The sequence below is a fragment of the Mustelus asterias genome, unplaced genomic scaffold (genome assembly GCF_964213995.1).
Source record: "Mustelus asterias unplaced genomic scaffold, sMusAst1.hap1.1 HAP1_SCAFFOLD_2571, whole genome shotgun sequence".
Lineage (NCBI taxonomy): Eukaryota > Metazoa > Chordata > Chondrichthyes > Carcharhiniformes > Triakidae > Mustelus > Mustelus asterias.
In genome coordinates, this window is record NW_027592516.1 from 18994 (window position 1) to 42311 (window position 23318).

At 49.0% G+C, this 23318-nt stretch overlaps 1 protein-coding gene across 1 annotated transcript in view; it reads right to left on the minus strand.

Moving 5' to 3' along the window:
• The window catches only part of ercc2 (excision repair cross-complementation group 2), a gene marked incomplete at its 5' end in the record, with an annotated part of 47391 nt that overhangs the window by 18633 nt on the left and 5440 nt on the right, over window positions 1-23318 (minus strand). Inside the window, 11 exons of the mRNA XM_078207662.1 lie at window positions 2518-2590; window positions 4134-4226; window positions 5701-5822; window positions 8399-8462; window positions 9625-9726; window positions 11588-11657; window positions 14313-14382; window positions 17072-17190; window positions 18534-18702; window positions 20370-20503; window positions 21971-22067. Coding sequence (XP_078063788.1) covers window positions 2518-2590; window positions 4134-4226; window positions 5701-5822; window positions 8399-8462; window positions 9625-9726; window positions 11588-11657; window positions 14313-14382; window positions 17072-17190; window positions 18534-18702; window positions 20370-20503; window positions 21971-22067 — 1113 coding nt within the window. The remainder of the gene's footprint in view (window positions 1-2517; window positions 2591-4133; window positions 4227-5700; window positions 5823-8398; window positions 8463-9624; window positions 9727-11587; window positions 11658-14312; window positions 14383-17071; window positions 17191-18533; window positions 18703-20369; window positions 20504-21970; window positions 22068-23318) is intronic.

Below are 23318 nucleotides of genomic sequence, written 5' to 3' on the forward strand. Positions count from 1 at the left end.
ACCCGCGCACGCCGTCTCACACACGCGCGCACGCCGTCTCACACACGCGCGCACGCCGTCTCTCACACCCGCGCACGCCGTCTCACACATGCGCGCACGCCGTCACACACGCGCGCACGCCGTCTCACACACGCGCGCACGCCGTCACACACGCGCGCACGCCGTCTCACACACGCGCGCACGCCGTCTCTCACACCCGCGCACGCCGTCTCACACACGCGCACACGCCGTCTCACACACGCGCGCACGCCGTCTCACACACGCGCGCACGCCGTCTCACACACGCGCGCACGCCGTCTCACACACGCGCGCATGCCGTCTCACACACGCGCGCACGCCGTCTCACACATGCGCGCACGCCGTCTCACACACGCGCGCATGCCATCTCACACATGCGCGCACGCCGTCACACACGCGCGCACGCCGTCTCACACATGCGCGCACGCCGTCTCACACACGCGCGCACGCCGTCTCACACACGCGCGCATGCCGTCTCACACACGCGCGCACGCCATCTCACACATGCGCGCACGCCGTCTCACACACGCGCACGCCATCTCACACACGCGCGCACGCCGTCTCACACACGCGCGCACGCCGTCTCACACGCGCACGCACGCCGTCTCACACACGCGCGCACGCCGTCTCACACACGCGCGCACGCCGTCTCACACACGCGCGCACGCCGTCTCACACGCGCGCGCACGCCGTCTCACACGCGCACGCACGCCGTCTCACACGCGCACACCCGCCGTCTCACACACGCACACACGCCGTCTCACACACGCACACACGCCGTCGCACACACGCTGTAAGGTATCTGCTCAACAAGCCAGAGAATTACTTGGTTTCAGCAACAACTAACTGTATCAGTAAAGCACCATTAAAGCAACAATACATCACAAAATCTTTCACTGAGGCCTTTACTTGACAGAATCAGACAGCGAGCTGCATTAGCCCATGTGATCCAAAGCTTGATCAAATTTTAAGGAGCATCTGAAAGGGGGAGAGACAGAATAACAAGAGATTTCGGGAGGGAATTCCAGAGCTTAGCGCCCAGGCAGCTATAGGCATGGCTGTCAATCATGAAAACCCATAGTTATGAGGAGAGATTTGAGAAACTGGGATTGTTGCCATGGGAGCAGAGAAGACTCAGAATAAATTTAATAATGTGCTTTAAAAATCAGAGTGAATATTGTCTTCAGTTATTGACTCTGTGATGAGAGGGCCACCAACTGAAAATGGTCAGAGATTGAGCAGGGAGTTATTAACAGTGTGACTTGTAGAGGCATCCTGCCTCCACCACCCTCCCGGGCAGCGCATTCCAGACCGTCAACACCCACTGGGTAAAATGTTCTTTCCTCACATCCCCCCGGATCTCCTGCCCCTCACCTGGAGCTGTGTCCCCTCGTGACTGACCCTTCAACTAAGGGGAACAGCTGCTCCTTATCCACCCTGTCCATGCCCCTCATAATCTTGTACACCTCGATCAGGTTGCTTGGTGTATCGAACTGAATCTAGCTCTCCTGGTATGAAGGTGAGTGAATGCACTCTGATAAAGACAGAAACTTTACTTCACTTGTGTGTGGCTCAGCATAACCACCTGTCCCAATTAAACACTGCATCATTTAACTTATTCACAGTAACATGGATATACGGATGGATCACACTACTCTTCGCTGGCTGTGAGAACCAGCCCTCACTCAGTCAGCACTCATCATAGAATCATACAGTGCAGAAGGAGGCCATTTGGCCCATCAGGTCTGCACCGACTTTCCGACAGAGCATCCCATCCAAGCCCTATCCCCGTAGCCCCACATATTTACCCCACGAATCCCCCCAACCGACACATCTTGGGCCACTAAGGGGCACCATGAGGCAGCAAGGCTAATCACTGTGCCATGGGCGGCACGGTGGTACAGTGGGTTAGCACGGCTGCCTCACAGCGTCAGGGACCCGGGTTCGATTCCCGGCTTTGGTCAGTGTGTGTGTATACGTGTGTGTATGTGTGTGTATGTGTGTGTGTGTGTTGTGTGTATGTATGTGTATGTGTGGAGTCTGCACGTCCTCCCCATGTCTGCGTGGGTTTCCTCCGGGTGCTCCGGTTCCCCCTCTCAGTCCAAAGATGTGCGGGTTAGGTGGATTGGCCGTGCTAAATTGCCCATTAGTGTCAGAGGAACTAGCTAGGGTAAATACGTCGGGTTATGGGGATAGGGCCTGGGTGGGATCGTGGTCGATACAGACTCGATGGGCTGAACAGCCTCCTTCTGCGCAGTAGGGATTCTATGATTCTCACCTCCAGTTTTCTTTCTGACTGAATTAACGGTAGAAAGGAAGCAGTGTGCAAACAGGACGATACGTAAGCAGGGAGACAGACTCTGCTCCTCCCCAAAGTTTACTTTGCTGCTGGGTTGAAGGATTTAAGCAAAACACTTCACGAGGATGAGGCAGATTCAGATTTCACTCACAATCACTCCTCACGAGAGCAAAAGGACAATGATTAATTACGGCACTAACCAAAATCTATCCCCTCGGAGACCTTTCCTCTTGCGACAGAGAGCAGGATGGCCCCGCGCCCGTTCTCACATGCCTGCCAACGGAACACAGATATCACTCAGCAGAAGCCAACTGGAAGGGATCACGGCGTGAGGATCACGCAGCCTTAGCCAATCCAGACTGTTTCCTCTCTGAATCCGAACTCACTCCCCTCCCCTGAAGGCACTGATCCGATGCGGGGGAACAGATCCATCAATGCTGTTAGCCTCCAAGGAAACCATTACTCTTGTAGTGCGAGTCGAGACAATTAGCCAGAACTGTGGAGGATATCACACTGATACCCATGTGGGCCATCCCCAGACATGCATGCATGCATATATAACATTCTACATGTGTTTGGCTGGTAATCAGCAGCAGGTGCCCCACCAATAATCCCTTCCCTAAATAGACACAGACTCCGGATCAAATTTGGCACCTTCTGATTTTTATGGTTCAGTAACGTCCATCAATTTGCGACACAGTGTGCGAGCGATTATGTAAATGCACGGTCCCTTTAAACATTTCTGCACGGCTGTGCACACACAACCTACTGGAGCCAACTTGTGCTTAGCCTGGGTGGAGAGTTTCCAGTTCAGTAGATGAATTAGCTAAATATTCAGGTTCGCTGTACTGAGGGAGTGCCGCACTGTCAGAGGGTCAGTACTGAGGGAGTGCCGCACTGTCAGAGGGTCAGTACTGAGGGAGTGCCGCACTGTCAGAGGGTCAGTACTGAGGGAGTGCCGCACTGTCAGAGGGTCAGCGCTGAGGGAGTGCCGCACTGTCAGAGGCTCAGTGCTGATGGAGTGCCGCACTGTCAGAGGGTCAGTTCTGAGGGAGTGCTGCACTGTCAGAGGGTCAGTACTGAGGGAGTGCTGCACTGTCAGAGGGTCAGTACTGAGGGAGTGCCGCACTGTCAGAGGGTCAGTACTAAGGGAGTGCCGCATTGTCAGAAGGTCAGTGCTGAGGGAGTGCCGCACTGTCAGAGGGTCAGTGCTGAGGGAGTGTCGCACTGTCAGAAGGTCAGTGCTGAGGGAGTGCCGCACTGTCAGAAGGTCAGTGCTGAGGGAGTGTCGCACTGTCAGAGGGTCAGTGCTGAGGGAGTGCCGCACTGTCAGTAGGTCAGTGCTGAGGGAGTGCTGCATTGTCAGAAGGTCAGTGCTGAGGGAGTGCCGCACTGTCAGTAGGTCAGTGCTGAGGTAGTGCCGCACTGTCAGAAGGTCAGTGCTGAGGGAGTGCCGCACTGTCAGAGGGTCAGTGCTGAGGGAGTGTCGCACTGTCAGAAGGTCAGTGCTGAGGGAGTGCCGCACTGTCAGTAGGTCAGTGCTGAGGGAGTGCCGCACTGTCAGTAGGTCAGTGCTGAGGGAGTGCTGCATTGTCAGAGATGCCATCTTTTAATGAGATGACAAACTGACTGTCTTGTTAGCCTGTCTCGGTGGATATAAAAGATCCAACGCGCTTTTCAATGAAGAAGTTCTGCTGTCGGACTCCAGTTCAGCACAGTATTTATAAACAGATTAACCGGTCAGCTATTGGCACTGTTTGTGTCCAGTTTTCCAGATCAGATCGAAGTGTTTCACCCCCAGTTCCGTCTCACTCACCTCCTGGTATTTATCCAGAGCCACACTGGTCTCCGCAGCATCCTGAGTTTCAATAAAAATCAGTTTGTTGCGTTGAATGTTTTCCAGAATTCCCTAAAAAGGAAATGGGGAAAAATTTAATCTCTTCGGTTAGAAACCAGGAAGGAAATCTTCCTCCTCAAACAACAGCTGAAACCAATGATATTATTCAGCACAAAAACAAAACACAGCGTGTCAGGCCGTATCTGTGGAGAGAAAATCAGAGTTCAGAGTTCAGGTCAATGACCTGTGGTGTGAACTGCACAAGGACAAATTCAAGTTCAAGAAGCAGAAGCTTAGCCTTTGATTCGGGGGGGGGGGGGGAGGGGACAAGATACTGAGGTCAACTATTTCAAAATATTTGTTCCCATTGTTGGGATTCAAACATCCAGTTCCATGCTCAAAAACTGTGGTTCAGGAATGATGCAGGAAGATTACACAAGTGACTGGTTTATGGCGCCAAAACCTTACCCCGGGGCTCAGGCAAAGCCCCGGGGGCCGCCGGGGCTCAGGCGAAGCCCCGGGGGCCGCCGGGGCTCAGGCGAAGCCCCGGGGGCAGCTGAGGCTAAGGGGATGACCCGTGGACAGCTGGGGCTCAGAGGAGCCCAGGAGTGGCTATCTGTTAGAGAGCTGGGAGATGAACTGCAGTTATTGCCAGCAATGTGGCGGAGAACCTGGGAACTTGTTTAGATGCTGCAGGGAGGCCTGGCCAACACAGGGGAATGTTGTTTGAGTCAAAGATCAGCTGGGCTGGAAAAGAAGGCTGGAGTTTAGAGCAGATCTGAGAGAGATCTGAAACGGTGTGCCTTTGAGGTGAGGACTATACTCGTGGAACTGAGCTGGAGTAAAGCTGCTGCCAGTGGGAACCTGACTCGCTCTTGCAAGGACTCACATATCTTCACAGACAGACCCGCGCAGCCAGACACCCAGACAGAATCAGGCAGACCCCCAGACAGAATCAGGCAGATGTGTACAGATACCTACACATAGACACAGACAGATGAACACACAAGCATATAGTCAGAAATAGACAGACAGATACATATCCCTGAACACACAGACACACACAGAGGGCCAGGCAGGTTGTCAGAAACAGACACATGCATTTTCATAGAATCCCTACAGTGCAGGAGGAGGCCATTTGGCCCATCGAGTCTGCATCGACAACAATCCCACCCAGGCCCTATCCCCGTAACCCCACATATTTACCCTGCTAATCCCCTTGACACTAAGGGACAATTTAGCATGGCCAATCAACCTAACCCACACATCCAATTGGAATCATGTGATAATGAACAGGAATTCTGCCTAATTTCCTCCATTCTCACCAGCCCAGAGGCACCGAGGAACACCGACCAAACAGCAGAACAGTTAAACCAGAATTGACCAGGGTTTGGACTGGAGATTTAACGGCAACACAGAACAGGCACTGAGCCAGGGGGCCGATGATGCGGGATGTTCTGTGTCTCTGTGGGGACCTCCCAAACCCCGAATCATCAGCTGTTGTGAAGGCAGAATAAGTCGGAAGGAAAAGCCAGCACTCCTTTACCTGCTCGTACCAGGAGGCCACGATGTTCTCCATGTAATGGTAGCTGGTGAAGAAAGACACAATTCCGTCTGGGACAATGGCCGACATCTCCAGCAACAGGTTACCATAGTTACGGATCACAGCTAGAGCCACGAGAGAGAACACAAAGCGGTCACCAGCAGTTGCACTAATCGCGGGACCCAAAGGGTGAAGAGACATGTTAAAGGAAGGCAGCAATTGGTTAGCACCAATCTCAGGATTGAGAAAGTCTGGAGGTTGTGGGACCTCAGAGAGAGTGAGAGTGCAGGGATGGGTATAGGCTGGACAGGCTGAATTCCTGTCCCTCAGATGTAACAGGACTAAGACCTCACACTGTATATTTTCCTAAACTGCATAGATATCGTCATGGCCATTTCTAAAATTTTAAAAACTGGACAAAGATCTTTTCAAATGGCTGGAGCCTTGTCTATCTGTGCCCTTGAACAAAAGGAGTTACCCTGGTGGAAGATGGGGAGGTGATGGCCTGGTGGTATTATCGCTATGCGCTTAATCCAGAAACTCAGCTAATGTTCCGGGGACCCGGGTTCGAATCCCGCCATGGCAGATGATTGAATTTGAACTCTGTTTTTAAAATATCTGGAATTAAGAATCTACTGATGACCATAAAACCATTGTCGATTGTCGGAAAAACCCATTTGGTTCACTAATGCTCTTTAGGGAAGGAAATCTGCTGCCCTTACCCGGTCTGGCCTACATGTGACTCCAAAGCCACAACAATGTGGTTGACTCTCAACTGCATTCTGAAAAGGCCGAGCGAGCCACTCAGTTCAAGGGTTACGAGGAATAGGCAATAAATGCTGGCCCAACCAGCAACACATGCTGGCCCAACCAGCAACACATGCTGGCCCAACCAGCAACACCCACGTCCCACAAATGACTTTTTAAACAAGTATCGAAGAAACTTGCACCTCATTATCCCTGAAGGAGCCTTCACAGGCCCTTTATTGGCTGCAGAGACCTAATTCAAAAGGTCATTTGCATTTTAGAACCCAATGTGGCCAACCTGAGCTCACGGGTCTGCTAGGGCAAAGGGCCCCCGCAACCTCACGGGTCTGCTAGGGCAAAGGGCCCCCGCAACCTCACGGGTCTGCTAGGGCAAAGGGCCCCCGCAACCTCACGGGTCTGCTAGGACAAAGGGCCCCGCAACCTTCCCTTCAATTCTTTAATAGCTGGGGCATTTAACAATCTCTGGAACCCAGGTGAGGGATACATGTCCCTTGTCAATGACAATGTGGCGAGGTGGGAATCACGTGACATGGACTTAGCTTGTGGAACCGGTAACAATCTTGTGGAGCCGCACAGCTCAGGCTGTCATTTACCAGCTCACCAGCGGCAACTCACCAGCCGCAGCTCACCAGAGAAGGGGCTATGTCCAGGTTTGAGTACCTGGCCCCACATGCACTGTTTCCATTAGAATGTCTGTACCATCACCTATTAGACTAATTCATCTCCGCCTGCCTATCTCATTATTGAAGTTAACTCACCTGGAAAAGAGAATTATACAGCATCAGTTTTCAGCCTGCTGACCTCAGGAATATCTCACTGGACTCAGAATGTGGACTCTGGGCCCACGTGAAACAATAATTCTTTTTGTTGTGGTCTTTGCCCTGTAAATCCTTTTTTCTCTCTATCCCTCTTTTATTGTATGATTGAAAGGGGACTGCTCTGCGACCCTCCTCCAAAGTTTCAGAGTATGCAAATACACTAACCATTCAGTTCACCCTATCTCAGGTTTGCTGTGGTGTTATTTGATTTGATTTGAGTTATTATTGTCACATGTATTAACAAACAGTGAAAAGTATTGTTTCCTGCGCGCTATACAAAGCATACCGTTCATAGAGGAGACAGTACAGAATGTAGTGTTACAATCAGAGAAAGATCAACTTAATGCGAGGTAGGTCCATTCAAAAGTCTGACAGCAGCAGGGAAGAAGCTGATCTTGAGTCGGTTGGTATGGGACCTCAGACTTTTATATCTTTTTCCCGAAGGGAGAAGGTGGAAGAGAGAATGTCCGGGGTGCGTGGGATCCTTAATTATGCTAGCTGCTTTTCCCGAGGCAGCGGGAAGTGTAGACAGAGTCAATGGATGGGAGGCTGGTTTAAAAGAAATTAATAGAAAATACATCATTCCAAAACGGAGGGGTTCGGAAATACGCCGCCGGTTATAAAGGGGGAAATACACCTTTCTGTTTACAGGTGGCTGGCAAGAGATCAGCCATGATCTTATTGAATGGCGGGGCAGGCTCGAGGGGCTAGATGGCCTACTCCTGCTCCTATTTCTTATGTTCTTAAGAGGAGAGATGAGAACTGTTTAAATTAATCCTCACTCCTGTCCCTAACACAGAGGTTTGGGACAGCTGAGGGTAGCGCCCTCGGTGGAAGATGGGTCGGGTAGATGCAAACCAGTCGATCCAGTGTCTCCTGATTCCCTCCTGTCATTGCTCCAAGGTTTTAGCAGGCTGGAGATTGTAGGGGTGAGCGGGGACGAAGGAAGGAACTCGCGGAGTCTTCCTACTCGGAATCACTTCCTCTCAGTCCGCCGGGATGTTTGCTGCACACTCACCGCCGCGGGGGAGGGAAGGGTCATCGCACAGCCGCGGGGGGTGGGGTGGCGAGTGTGCAGCCTAAAAGTGCAGCATAACGCCTCATTGCTGACTCACCAATGTCCTCCCTGGTTTCAAACTTGGAGCTGATTGCAACCTGATCATTGCCACGTCCCACAATCTGAAAAACAACAGCGGCAGAACGCTTCAATCAGGGAGGGAATGCTGAAAGAGCGGGAGCAAGAACAGCCACAGAATCTACAGCCAGAGACATGAGCAACTTTACACATGGGTAACTCAAACAGATATATGATGTCGGCAGCACAAGAGACCACAGGACCAACGTGTGACGGGCAAATGTCAGGAACACTTGCCCGACACAGGGGCATTGCAACAGCTGGAATCTGATGGGAGAAGAGTGGCCTGGACCCTGGATTCATGTAGGAAACAGCTGGATGGGAGAGGGTTCAAATGGTGTCCTAAAGAATGGCATCCAATGGGCTAAAAGAGGCATGACCATCAATTGTCTCTGTAAACTGACCATGTGTTGCCTCTTGCTCCCATCCAGCTGTTTCTGATGAGAATCCAGGGTCCAAGCCACTCTTCTCACATCACGTTTGGGTGGCACGGTGGTCAGCGCTGCTGCCTCACAGCTCCAAGGACCTGGGTTTGATTCCCGACTTGGGTCACTGTCTGTGTGGAGTTTACACGTTCTCCCCGTGTCTGTGTGGGTTTCCTCCGGGTGCTCCGGTTCCCCCCCCCCCCCCCCCCCCCCCCCCCGACAGTCCAAAGATGTGCGGGTTAAGTTGATTGGACACGCTAAATTAACCCTTAGTGTCCCGGGATGTGAAAGGTTAGAGGGATTAGCAGGGTAGCTAAGCGGGGATAGGGCCTGGGTGGGACTCGATGGGCCGACTGCCTCCTTTTGCACTGTAGGGTTTCAATGATTCTAAGTTCCACCTGTTGAAATGTCTCTCAGAGCTGACAATCGGTCTCACACTGGCTGGTATGGTATGGGGTCGCATGTAGAATCCCAGGACTGTGATGGGATCATTCTGACCTATGTTTCTTCTTGTCAGATCTTTGCTACATAATGATTGAAACACTCAGATAAAACTCGTTTGAAGTTGCAGCACTGCACAGGGTCAGTTTTTATACAAAGGTATATAATGTGGATATAGAGTCAGGCAAGAAACTTCAGGAATGTTCTCCACAGACCCACTGAGGGGCAGGCAGTATGGCTGCAAAGTCTAACAACGAATTGAGACATCAGAAAGCAAGGTTTGAACAGAAGAAAGATGTGACCAAGACGCTGAACAATAAATCATTTGAGCCACACTTACCATCGGGCAAAGGCAGGTCCTTGACAAGGTCATTGTAAACGTTGCCATGATGACTGGCCTGAAATCGAGGATCTTTGGGTACATATCGAGCGGAGACAAGGTCTAGCAAATACACAACAGGAAAAGACTAAAGTATTACTTCTAACCGGCAAACATCTGGAGAGTTTTCAGAGGGGGGGAATGAAAAGACAAAAAAAAACAGGTTTTAAAAGCTTTGTTTGAGGGAACTGCAGCGCGGTGGCACAGTGGTTAGCACTGCTGCCTCACGGCACCAGGGACCCGGGTTCCATTCCAGCCTTGGGTCACTGTCTGTGTGGAGTCTGCACGTTCTCCCCATGTCTGCGTGGGTTTCCTCCGGGTGCTCTGATTTCCTCCCAGTCCAAGGCCTTGGTAAACTGCCCCTTAGTATTCCAAGATGTGTAGGTTAGGGTGATTATGGGGTAAATGGGGTTATGGGGATAGAGAGCCTGGATAAAATACCCTGTCAGAGAGTCGGTGCAAACTCAATGGGCCAAACGGCCTCCTTCTACACTTCTAAGGGAGTAAGGCATCCAAATGGACTGATATTGGGAATGGCAATTCCATAGGGCGCAGGAACTGCAGCTAAAAGATTGGAATTGCCAACCGAGTGTGTTAATACAGCAGAACTGGAGAAGGAGGGAATAAAAATAACAAAGGACAAAAAAACTAAGAAAATTACAGCACAGGAACAGGCCCTTCGGCCCTCCAAGCCTGCACCGATATGCTGCCCGATTTAACTAAAACCCCCTACACTTCCGGGGACCATATCCCTCTATTCCCATCCTATTCATATATTTGTCAAGACGCCTCTTAAAAGTCACTACCTCCCCCAGCAGCGAGTTCCAGGCACCCACCACTCTCTGTGTAAAAGATCTGCCTCGTACATCTCCTTTAAACCTTGCCCCTCGCACCTTATACCTGTGCCCCCTTGTAACTCTTCCACCCTGAGAAAAAGCTTCTGACTATCCACTCCTTCCATGCCCCTCATAATCTTGTAGACTTCTATCAGGTCGCCCCTCAACCTCTGTCGTTCCAGTGAGAACAAACCAAGTTTCTCCAACCTCTCCTCATAGCTAATGCCCTCCATACCAGGAAACATCCTCGTAAATCTTTTCTGTACCCTCTCCAAAGCCTCCACATCCTTCTGGTAGTGTGGCGACCAGAATTGAACACTGTATTCCAAGTGCGGCCTAACTAAGGTTCTATAAAGCTGCAACATGACTTGCCAATTTTTAAACTCAGTGCCCCGGCTGATGAAGGCAAGCATGCCGTATGCCTTCTTGACTACCTTCAAGTTGTGGCAAGATCCCCAATGCAAAACACACAGAGATCCAAAGGAGGGAATGAGGGCCTTGAGGCTGATTACTGGGGGGGGGGGAATTACAATTATGATGCGCTGCACGCAGTGATGGCCCCAGGATTTCAGTAATTTGCTGTAAAATGGATGCATGCTCACAATAAGCCGATGAGAAAGAAATAAGGGAATCTGATCTTGTAGTTAGATATGGAAGGGAGAGAGGAGAATCATATGGAGCAGAAACATCGGTATTGACCAGTTAAGCTGAAGGGCACGGTTCTGCGCTATTAATGATTTGTAATTATGAGAAACATCAAACAGCAGAATTATGGAATTTCTAAAGCTCAGGGTGTGCCCAGAGGATGGGGGTTGGGGGGGGGGCTGGATATCGATGGACAATTCTAGGGTACATGGCTGGGTGGGAACAGTGAGAGATGCTGGATTAACAGCACCGCATAGTGAGCGCATCGCACACAATACTGCCACAAACTGCTCCGAGCAAAATGTAATCCTGCAATCTATATCCACAACCTACCTTTAATGATAATACTGTACAGAGTAGAAAGGTAAACAGGGGATTTAGATATCACCAAACCACAGAAACAAAATCGTATTTCAATGATATAAATAAATTGTGCAACTTACCCCCGAGGTGATAATGACAGACTGAAATCGCTCAAACACAGGCTTGATGGCGATAGAAGGGTCCATGCAGCTTAGAAAAACAGTTTAAAAGCACAGAACCTCAGGAGGCTTATTACAAATAAAATACACATTTGTAGTTTTTTCATTAACTCTTTCTTGTCTGAAGTTTGAAATTGAAACAATATTTTCACTGTATCCCAATACGTGACAATAATAATTTCAATTATAATTTCAATTGGTACAGTTTTTATTAACCCTTTCTTCCCTGAAGTGGTTCCCCATGTAGCCTTAATACGTCTCGTGGCTACGTATCAGCAGAATAATACTCTGCGTTACAAAAGTATAATGATTCCTTCCCCACAAAACATCTGAGGTACCATGAGGGGCATTATCTGATGTGAGAGATGTCTAAATATTATATGAAATTTTACAATGTGTGCAATTCTATCCCACAACTTTTGAGTGTTGCATTCTAAATTAACATCTACAAATGAAACTGTGAACATTTACAAAGGGAAATTCTATATGTAAACATTTGTTTGTCACACTGCAGTTGCAGAGCTGTGGCCTATAGATGGCACTGCCACACAAGGTTGTCATTCCCCTTCTCCCCCCCCCCCTGTACTAAGCACAGGTAAAGAAATCTATTCCACTGGGATCAAAGGTTATGGGGAGAAATCAGGATTAGGCTATTGAATTAGATGATCAGCCACAATCGTAATGAATGGGGGAGCAGGCTCGAAGGGCCAAATGGCCTCCTCCTGCTCCAATCTTCTATGTTTCTATTCATGTATCTATCCAGATGCCTCTTGAATGTTGTTATAGAATCTGCTTCCACCACCTCCTCCGGCAGTGCATTCACCACCCTCTGTGTGAAAAACTTGCCCCTTACATCTCTTTTAAACTTTGCCCCCTCTCACCCTCGACCTATGCCCCCGACTAATTGACCCTTCAACCCTGGGAAAAAGAATTCCACAGATTCACCGCTCTCTGGGTGAAGAGATTTCTCCTCACCACAGCCCTCAAACTATGACCCCCCCCCCCCCCCAGTTCTACCTCTGCACAAGTAGATGGTGGAATCTAGAACCTTCCTGATGCGCACTGCTTTATTTCAAACCAGCCTGAACATTTACAAATGAAGCCAATCAAGGAAACATGTGGAAAAACAAGATCAGTAGCAGATCTCGTGTGGTGTCACTCATGGGTAGTCGGAGATCTGATATTCTACTACAGGTCTATTAGTTGAACATCACTGCTAAAGCACTGCCTGTATCGCACTCAGGAATCCAGGAATTGAAGTGAATTAGAGATCAGTAACTCTTGCAAATTTTGAACATTGTCAAAAGCAAAAGTAAACCAGAGATCAATCTGCATCAATAAGCAGGCACGAGGCTGCATACAAGTCTATTTTAGATTGACAAAAAATCGAGGTTAGACAGATTTGATTAATTAGTTTAGCTAGATTTGATTAAATAAAAGAGATTCAGTTCAATAAAACATGCCAGCATCAGGCATCCCACATGGTCACAGTTCAATACCACATTAGGAGTGGACCTAATCAGACAACTCGTCTCGAATCATCACTTCCCCTGTCACAGACAAACCTTCTCGAAGATCGTAAAACATTTCAGGATCAAGGACAGGCAGCTATAGGTCAGAAGTCACTTTGTGGTGGAATTTAAATTCAAACCCTTTACCATTGCTGAGTTTAAATAAAACTGCGCTTAATTTTAGAAGAGAGGGAATCTTCATCTCCGGTGGGTGGGAGCGCCTCCGGGAATGAATTAAGCCTCTCGCTGTGAAGCAGCTGGAGGGTCTTTAACTCTCGAAGCTGTGTCGATCCAGAACCCAAACTGGTGGCACAGCGCCAGGGACCTGGGTTCGATTCCCAGCTTGGGTCACTGTCTGTGCGGAGTCTGCACATTCTCCCCGTGTCTGTGTGGGTTTCCTCCGGTGTTCCAGTTTCCTCCCACAGCCCAAAAGACGTGCTGGTTAGGGTGCATTGACCGTGCTAAATTCTCCCTCAGTGTACCCGAACAGGCACCGGAGTGTGGCGACTCGGGGATCATAGAAATCATAGAAACCCTACAGTACAGAAAGAGGCCATTCGGCCCATCGAGTCTGCACTGACCACAATCCCACCCAGGCCCTACCCCCATATCCCTATATATTTTACCCACTAATCCCTCTAACCTATGCATCTCAGGACACTAAGGGGCAATTTTAGCATGGCCAATCAACCTAACCCGCACATCTTTGGACTGTGGGAGGAAACCGGATCACCCGGGGGAAACCCACGCAGACACGAGGAGAATGTGCAAACTCCACACAGACAGTGACCCAAGCCGGGAATCGAACCCAGGTCCCTGGAGCTGTGAAGCAGCAGTGCTAACCACTGTGCTACCGTGCTGCCCACGATTTTCACTTCATTGCAGTGTTAATGTAAGTCTACTTGTGACACTAATAAGTAAATAATCTTTACTTTGTGGCCAAAATTGGCAATCGGTGAACTGATAGGATCCTGATGTAGGTAATTGGAAGATATCTCGGAGGTGAAATGGAGAATGATCCCCTGCAGTTAGAGCAGATAACTATTACTCTATAGCTTCCCCCATGTGCCATACTAGCCCAGAGAGCGGCTGAAACAGGAAAAAATTCTCAACTTAATGATCACAAAACACAACAAAACTCTCCTCAGTGGATTAGCGTACAGACTTCAGCCTACCTGAAGTGAAGGATTGGATTAACAACAGTTGGAGTTTTGTCATCAAAAGGTTCCATGATGATGGTAAAACCTTGGGGACCAAACAGAAACATGATGAAATTGTGGAATTGCCAAAGATAACCATTGCAAGCAGGCAGCTGCACTGTCACCCACCATTTGGACCTCAGCAAATCTCAAGTTTACCTACTCCCTTTGCTGAATCAGGAATTGACCTAATTCGCTTCCAGTTCCTTGTCTGGGAGAGAGCTGGGAATTCAGGCAGTGGATCAGACACTGTGCAAAGGGTCCTGTTCTGCAAAGATTTCTGCAGGCTGTTTTGTCAATCCTACTCGGCTGCAGAGGCTGGAAGCAACTCCCTGGCGTGACACAGGACACCAACCCAACTATCTCAGGTTAAGCTCCACCATCTTCAACAACCCACGTAGAAAGCAAGGTTGACAAGAAATCTCCTCCAGAGTATGTTACAGGGTTCTGAAGAGAGTGAAAGGGTAGTGTCAAAACTAACAGCACAGAGAGAGGCCATTCAGCCCATCAAGTCTGTTGCAGTTCTCCGGAGGGCGTTTCCATTTTTGACTGGGATAGAATCCCTACAGTACAGAAGGAGACCATTCAGCCCATTGAGTCTGTACTGACCACAATCCCACCCAGGCCCTATTCCCATAATGCCACACATTTACCCTACTAATCCTCCTGACACTAGGGTCAATTTAGCACGGCCAATGCACCTAACCCGCACATCTTTGGACTGTGGGAGGAAACCCACGCAGAAACGAGGAGAACGTGCAGACTCCACACAGTGGCCCGAGGCTGGAATGGAACCCAGGTCCCTGGCGCTGTGAGGCAGCAGTGCTAACCACTGTGCCGCCCTAATAATCACTGCCAATTATTGGTGCCTGTTGCTGATAAATCTCTTCTTCCTTAGTTTGCTCTTCTGAAGATGTTGAAAGTTGTTGGGTACAGTTCCAGCGGCACTGCTGGCTTTGTTATTGTACCTACACGTGGCCTTTTTCCACTAACATTCATCAGCAATGAAAAAATCCAGCACAGTGTTTGGTCCCAACTGAGAAATACAGAAAATGCTGGAAAGATTCAGCAGGTCAGGTGGCCTCAGTGGATAGAGGGAAATAAACGGTTGAAATGTCACTAACCCCCTATATTGGCCCTACTTCTCAGGAGGCCGAACCCACTCAGGGTTTCCTGAATTTACTTTAAGCTGAGAAATGCATATTATCATAGAATCCCTACAGTGCAGAAGGAGGCCATTTGGCCCATCGAGTCTGCAGTGACTACAATCCCACTCAGGCCCTATCCCCGTAATCCCTGCTAATCCCTCTACCCTAAGCATCCCGGGACACTAAGGGACAATTTAGCACGGCCAATGCACCTAACCCGCACATCTTTGGACTGTGGGAGGAAACTGGAGCACCCGGACGAAACCCACGCAGACACGGGGAGAATTTGCAAACTCCACACAGCCACCCCAGCCGGGGATCAAACACAGGTCCCTGGAGCTGTGAGGCGGCAGTGCTAACCATTGTGCCACTGTGCCGCCCGCAGTTAATGGAGTTTCTGTTTGGAGGTGACACAGTCTCCCTATAGAAAACACTCCACTTAACCCAATCCTGGGGAACATGAACCCAGCCTGAAAAGGATCAAGGATCGGAGATATTCCTGAACCTGTACATGATACCACTCGAATGTTGTCAAAACTGCTCAGCTTACTCACAGAGCATTGCAGGTTTCCTGTTCGTCAACCAGCCAAAACCCCGGCCATTGGGGACACTCTAAGGTTACATGGAGACCAGTGTGAATGAACCAAGCAGGGCTCATCAGTGAGCAGAACTGGTTAGAGCACAGTGCGAATGTCTGATCACACAATCACTGGAGATACTGAACCAACTCAATTCCAATTTCACCCAAAGAACAAAGAAAATTACAGCACAGGGATAGACCCTTCGGCCCTCCAAGCCTGCACCGACCATGCTGCCCGACTTAACTAAAACCCCCTACCCTTCTGGGGACCATATTCCTCTATCCCCATCCTATTCATTTATTTGTCCAGGCACCCCTTAAAACTCACTACCGTATCCACTTCCACTCCCTCCCCCCGCAGCGAATTCCAGGCACCCACCACCCTCTGCGTAAAAAAACTTGCCTTGTACATCTCCTTTAAACCTTGCCCCTCATACCTTAAACCTGTGCCCCCTAATAATTGACTCTTCCACCCTGGGAAAAACCTTCTGACTATCCACTCTGTCCATGCCTCTCATAATCTTGTAGACTTCTATCAGGTCGCCCCTCAACCTCTGTCGTTCCAGTGAGAACAAACCAAGTTTCCCCAACCTCCCCTCATAGCTAATGCCCTCCATACCAGGCAACATCCTGGTAAATCTTTTCTGTACCCTCTCCAAAGCCTCCACATCCTTCTGGTAGTGTGGCGACCAGAATTGAACACTATATTCCAAGTGCGGCCTAACTAAGGTTCTATAAAGCTGCAACATGACTTGCCAATTTTTAAACTCAGTGCCCCGGCTGAACCAGGCAAACATGACGTATGCCTTCTTGACTACTTTCGTTAGCAACACTGAATACTGGCAGTCTGTTTGACTATGTCAAGAGAGGAGAGGAAACACAAGAGTGCCTAATCCTACGCATATACTTTCCAGCTGACGCCCTCGTCAGCACAGATCAGGAGCCCAGAGTTCGCCTGATGCCTGTCAAGTACCATCAGGCAGAAAGCAAAGTAACATTTCCCGTACCTTTGGCGTAAGTGCTGACCAACGTGGCGAAGTTCGAGACAAGTATGATGGGTGAAAAGTTGCTGAGGTCAGCGATTTCCAGTGTCTGCAGCAATGAACGTAGCCTTTCAGAGCAGAACCTGAGAGAGACGAAAGATCAGTGAACAGCAATGAGACAGTAACCTGAAAATGCGGAGCTCAGCTTCACAACTCAAACGTCGAAACGTCCTGGAAGTTGAGTGGCATCCAACCAACATCCCTCGGACTGTGTCTGAGACCAATAATCAAATGCCGCAATCCAGAATGACCATCACGGGAATCTCAATCAAGTCATGGATCACTAAACAGTAATTGGAACTCTGGCCAATCTTCCCCTCCAGAAATAAGGAAAATTCCAGCTTCAACCCTGGGTTTCTTCAGATTTAGCTGGTCCTATCTGAGGTGGTGGTCGAGAGGCTGGGATTGAACCTGGTCTCTCGCATCAGTTGATGAGGTATCAGCTTCAGATCCCTATTCAATGTGAATTCTGGTGCGAAACGCCTGTGGTATTCCAACAATCCGATAATCCATACACTCACTACTTGAAAATAAAAATCTGTACAAGTGACAATAAGGATGTTGGATTTTTGTCAAAACTCAAACTTCTTTTGGGGTGGAAGCCTGCTATCTTTATCTAGTGTGGCCTGTATGTGACAACAGTATACACCACCGTGGCTCAAAGAATCCCTTCAGTGCAGAAGAGGCCATTCAGCCCATTGAATCTGCACCGACTCTCTAACAGTGTATCTTCGCCAGGCCAACCCCCACCCTATCCCTGTAACCCCACACATTTACCATGACTAATCTATCTAACCTACGCATCTTTGGGCACTAAGAGACACAAAGTTGATGTTTCTCTACACCCTAGCTATGACTGTAACACTGCATTCTGCACCCTCTCCTTTCCTTCTCTATGAACGGTATGCTTTGTCTGTATAGCGCGCAAGAAACAATACTTTTCACTGTATACTAATACACGTGACAATAATGAATCAGATCAAATCAAAATTTAGCATGGCCAATCCACCTAACCTGTACATCTTTGGACTGTGGGAGGAAACCGGAGCACCCGGAGGAAACGCATGCAGACATGGGGAGAACGTGCAAACTCCACGCAGACAGTGACCCAAGACAGGAATTGAACCCGGGTCCCTGGCGCTGAGAGGCAGCAGTGCTAACCACTGTGCCACCACGCTGCCCCATGCTTAAACTGGCCAATCAAATGGCTTCATGAGACACTTGTATCAAAAAAACTCAGGGCAATGAGGATTGGCCAATAAATGCCGATCTTGCAGGTGATGCCCTCAGCCTGACGTTAATATCCTGAAGAATGGACAGTTGGCCAAGGTAGCAGATGGAAGCAGCGGGCAGCTAGCGGTTGTGGACCAGAGTTACTCAGCACCCCCAGGATTGAAGGGGGAAATCGGCATCAGGATTCTCGTACCTCAGGGGTTTGCGCTCAATGCAGACTTTATCAAAAACATCCTTCAAGAAAGAGGGTGGATTCTCAGCTACCACATGGTGCACTCGTAGACGAGACTTCAGATACTCCACAAACCGCTTCATAAAGCCAGCAAAGTGTTCAGCAGTGCGAATACTGCCAGGAATGGACTCTGGATTCAAAACAGAAAATTTAATTAATTCTCCGCCACATCCTCCTCAATACTGGTTTTGCTGCTTTTATTACGAATTACCGAGGTCCAAGTGAAGAGGTAGGGCCCAAGAAAGATGAACATTAGGAGGTGAGAGCACTGTGAAGGAAGCAGTGAATGTGACACTTGGCATGTCAGCTACGACTCTCACAAACTTTTACAGATGCGCCATAGAAAGCATTCTTTCTGGTTGTATCACAGCTTGGTATGGCTCCTGCTCTGCCCAAAACCACAAGAAACTACAAAGGATCTGAATGTAGCCCAATCCATCACGCAAACCAGCCTCCCATCCATTGACTCTGTCTACACTTCCTGCTGCCTCGGGAAAAACTGCCAGCATAATCAAGGACCACACACACCCCGGACATTCTCTCTTCCACCTTCTTCCATTGGGAAAAAGATACAAAAGTCTGAGGTCAGGTACCAAGCGACTCAAGAACAGCTTCTTCCCTGCTGCTGTCAGACTTTTGAATGGACTGATCTTGCATTAAGTTGATCTTTCCCTACACCCTAACTATGACTGTAACATACATTCTGCACCCTCTCGTTTCCTTCTCTATGAACGGTATGTTTTGTCTGTATAGCACTCAAGAAACAATACTTTTCACTGTATGTTAATACATGTGACAATAATAAATCAAATCAAATCAAAACATGATGTCTGTGGGGAGGAGGAGAAGGAGGAGATATGAGTCTGGATGCTGCAGTGTAAAGGCTCTGATGGGACAGGCCCAATGGACCAAAACCAATGAGTGAAATAAGGTCACATCATCGAGCAACTTTTCAGAGTAAGAAGCCTCACAACACCAGGTTAAAGTCCAACAAGTTTATTTGGTAGCGTGAGCTTTTGGAGCGTTGCCCCTTCATCAGGTGAGTGGGAGTTGGGTTCACAAACAGGGCATGGATAGACACAGACTCAATTACAAGATAATGGAGTCTTAGCAGGTAATCAAGTCTTTACAGGTGCAGACAATGTGAGTGAAATCATAGAAACCCTACAGTGCAGAAGGAGGCCATTCGGCCCATCGAGTCTGCACCGACCACAATCCCACCCCACATATTTACCCGCTAATCCCTCTAACCTACGCATCCCAGGACTCTAAGGGGCAATTTTTTTAACCTGGCCAATCAACCTAACCCGCACATCTTTGGACTGTGGGAGGAACCGGAGCACCCGGAGGAAACCCACGCAGACACGAGGAGAATGTGCAAACTCCACACAGACAGTGACCCGAGCCGGGAATCGAACCCGGGACCCTGGAGCTGTGAAGCAGCAGTGCTAACCACTGTGCTACCGTGCCGTGGAGAGAGGTTTAATCACAGGTTAAAGAGGTTACCTCTTTAACCTGTGATTAAACCTCTCTTAAACCAGGTTAAAGTTGGACTTTAACCTGGTGTTGTGAGACTTTTACTGTGCCTACCCCAGTCCAACACCGGCATCTCCATATCATGGCTACCAACCTTTCAGAGGGGGAAGCAAACTGGAGATAGTTAAGGGAACAGGATTGTGAATTGCCGTCATTGTGCAGCACTCTCCAGCTTACCACAGTCTGATAGAATTGTCCTTCTTGTAACAGTGCACACACTACAGCTGATGGACCCTTTGCAGCTCCTTTCACCTACTGTACCTTGTAGAATTTCATCTGGCAACACAGGATTGGCTAAATAGACATCCGTTTCTCTGGCAACGTGAGCCTCCTTCAGTCCCTCCACCAATAATCTGTATTCCTCTTTTAGTCTGGCCGCATCGGTTTCCTTTATACTGGAGACAGAAACCATTGTTTGGGAAGAAGATTAAGACCTAGTGTTAGCGGACATTGAATACGCGGGCAAAAGCATCTCCATTTAATCTACAGCAGAACATTCAGAAACCCACACAAAAAGGCTTCTTAGTCTGAACTTCATGCCTTCTCTGTAACATCGCACTTTGCTCCAATTCCACTTACAGCATCGAAGGTTAACTGATTGGAGGGACGGTGCTAATGTCTGATAAACTACTAGTATTTACATGTTTAAATTGCATCTGAAGATTTGCAGTCCAAGTGATAACTTTTACACAGCAGAAACAGACCATTCAGCCCAACTATTCATCTGGATGGTTATGTACCGCATGAGTCTCCTTATCATAGAATAGAACACCGACAGTGCAGAAGGAGGCCATTCGGCCCATCGAGCCTGCACCGACTCTCCGACACAGCATCTTACCCAGGCCCTATCCTGTTAACCCCACATATTTACCCCGCTTATCCTCCTAACCTAACATCTTGAGGCACTAAGGGACAATTTCGCATGGCCAATCCACATAACTTGAACACTTTGGAGTGAGGGATGAAACTGGAGCACCTGGAGGAAACCCACGCAGACACAGGGAGAACATGTGGACTCTACGCAGACGTCACCCGAGGCTGGAATTGAACCTGGGCCTCTGGCGTTGTGAGGCAGCAGTGCTAACCATTGTGCCACCCCAAACTATATTTACTTAATTTCCCTCATGTTGTATGTCTAATTTACCTTTAAAGTTATCTATGTTCTTTGTACCAAACGCCCCATGTGGGATTGAGTGTCATGTTACCATCCACTACATAAAGAACTTCCTGAAGCCAAGATATGATCTCTGTACTCTCGCCCTGTCCCCTCTTGTCCTGGTGAATCAGTTGCTAACTTACTCTCTCTTATTGATACGATGCTGTTCCTAATCAGTCTAACACCAGCAAGCAACCTAGTGGCAGAACAACATTGTTCCAGTCCAGCTTGTTCTGTTGATGTCCTATCACCTGATGGAAGGTCATTGACCCAAAACATTGAGCGGGATTTTCTGCGGCCCCTGTGACATGTTTTGTGGGAGCAGAGATGACCCACCATTGGCTGGCGGCGGAGTCAGAAGATCCCGCTGCTGTACATGGGGTTTCCCATGCTAGGCAGCCCCCCCACCCCATCGCTGGGAAACTCACAGCAAGGGTTCACCGTCGGTGGGACAGGAAGATCCCGCCACTGTCAATGGGGTTTCCCATGAGATGCGCCCCACCATTGCGCTGGCGAAAATGGCTGGAATTAACTCTGTTCCTCTCTCCTGATACTGACAGACCTCCTGAGCATTTCCAGTATTTTCTGTTTTGATTTCAGACTCTTGCTCCCAAGGCGCTGCCTGTTTGACCGGTTCTAGGGCAGGTCATCAAGCAGAAGAAGAATGAACAAATGAAACTGGTTGAAACGCTGGTTATTGACTCACTGTTGGATGGTCTTCTGTAATGTTTCGATGTTGTTCTGACACTGGTCCAACATGCGTCGAGTAATGTTCACACTCATTGAGTCAATGCAAACATTGTCTGAAAAGCGTTTGGAGAAATAACGTCAAAAATGTTTTTGTTTTCAAATATATAACTTTTTTAAAAAACGGACGAGAGAATCAGATACCTTTTTGATAGAATCATAGAATCCTACAGTGCAGAAGGAGGCTCTTCGGCCCATCGAGTGAGTATGCACTGACTACAATCCCAGCCAGGTCCCATCCCCGTAACCCCATATATTTACCCTGCTAATCTCCCTGACACTAAGCGGCAATTTAGCATGGCCAATCCACCTAACCGGCACATCTTTGGAGTGTGGGAGGAAACTGGAGCACCCGGAGGAAACCCACGCAGACACGGGGAGAACGTGCAGACTCCGCACAGACAGTGACCCGAGCTGGGAATCGACCCCGGGTCCCTGGCGCTGTGAGGCAGCAGTGCTAACCACTGTGCCGCCCTGAGCCAATCAGTCAGCTGGATTTCCAACCCTGGAACAGGAATCTAGCTCAGTTCAGTCACAAGAGGATCTCCCATGTTTGCTTGCTGGGAGGGATCTCGGTAAAGTAAACCCAGGTGCCGTCTCACTCCACATCCACAGCACAAAACAAATCCTTCAAGGGATCTGTTTTACTCAGAGTACATCCTCGAGGATGGTTGGTGTAGTTCAATGTGGCCCAGATTCGAACTTGGAGGTTACAGCACAAGGTTTGCTATTGCATACTGCACTTGACTTGGGGTGGCACAGTGGGTTAGCACTGCTGCCTCACCGTGCCAGGGACCCGGGTTCGATTCCCATCTTGGGTCACTGTCTGTGGAGTCTGCACGTTCTCCCTGTGTCTGCGTGGGTTTCCTCCGGGTGCTCTGGTTTCCTCCCGCACTCCAAAGATGTGCGGGTTAGGTTGATTGACCATGATAAATTGCCCCTTAGTGTCAGGGGATTAACAGGGTAAATACTTGGGGTTATGGGGATAGGGCCTGGATGGGATTGCTGTCGGTACAGGCTCGATGGACTGAATGGCCTCCTCCTGCACTGTAGGGATTCTATGACTGGGCAGTGCGTGACGTAGAGATTGGGAGTAATTTTAAAAGGTCTCAGGAATATATAAACATTCCTACACCATTATTATAATTAGATAAGGGGAAAGCGATGGCCTAGTGTTATTATCGCTAGACTATTAATCCAGAAACTCAGCTAATGTTCTGGGGACCCGGGTTCGAATCCCGCAACGGCAGATGGTGGAATTTGAATTCAATAAAAAAAATCTGGAATTAAGAATCTACTGATGACCA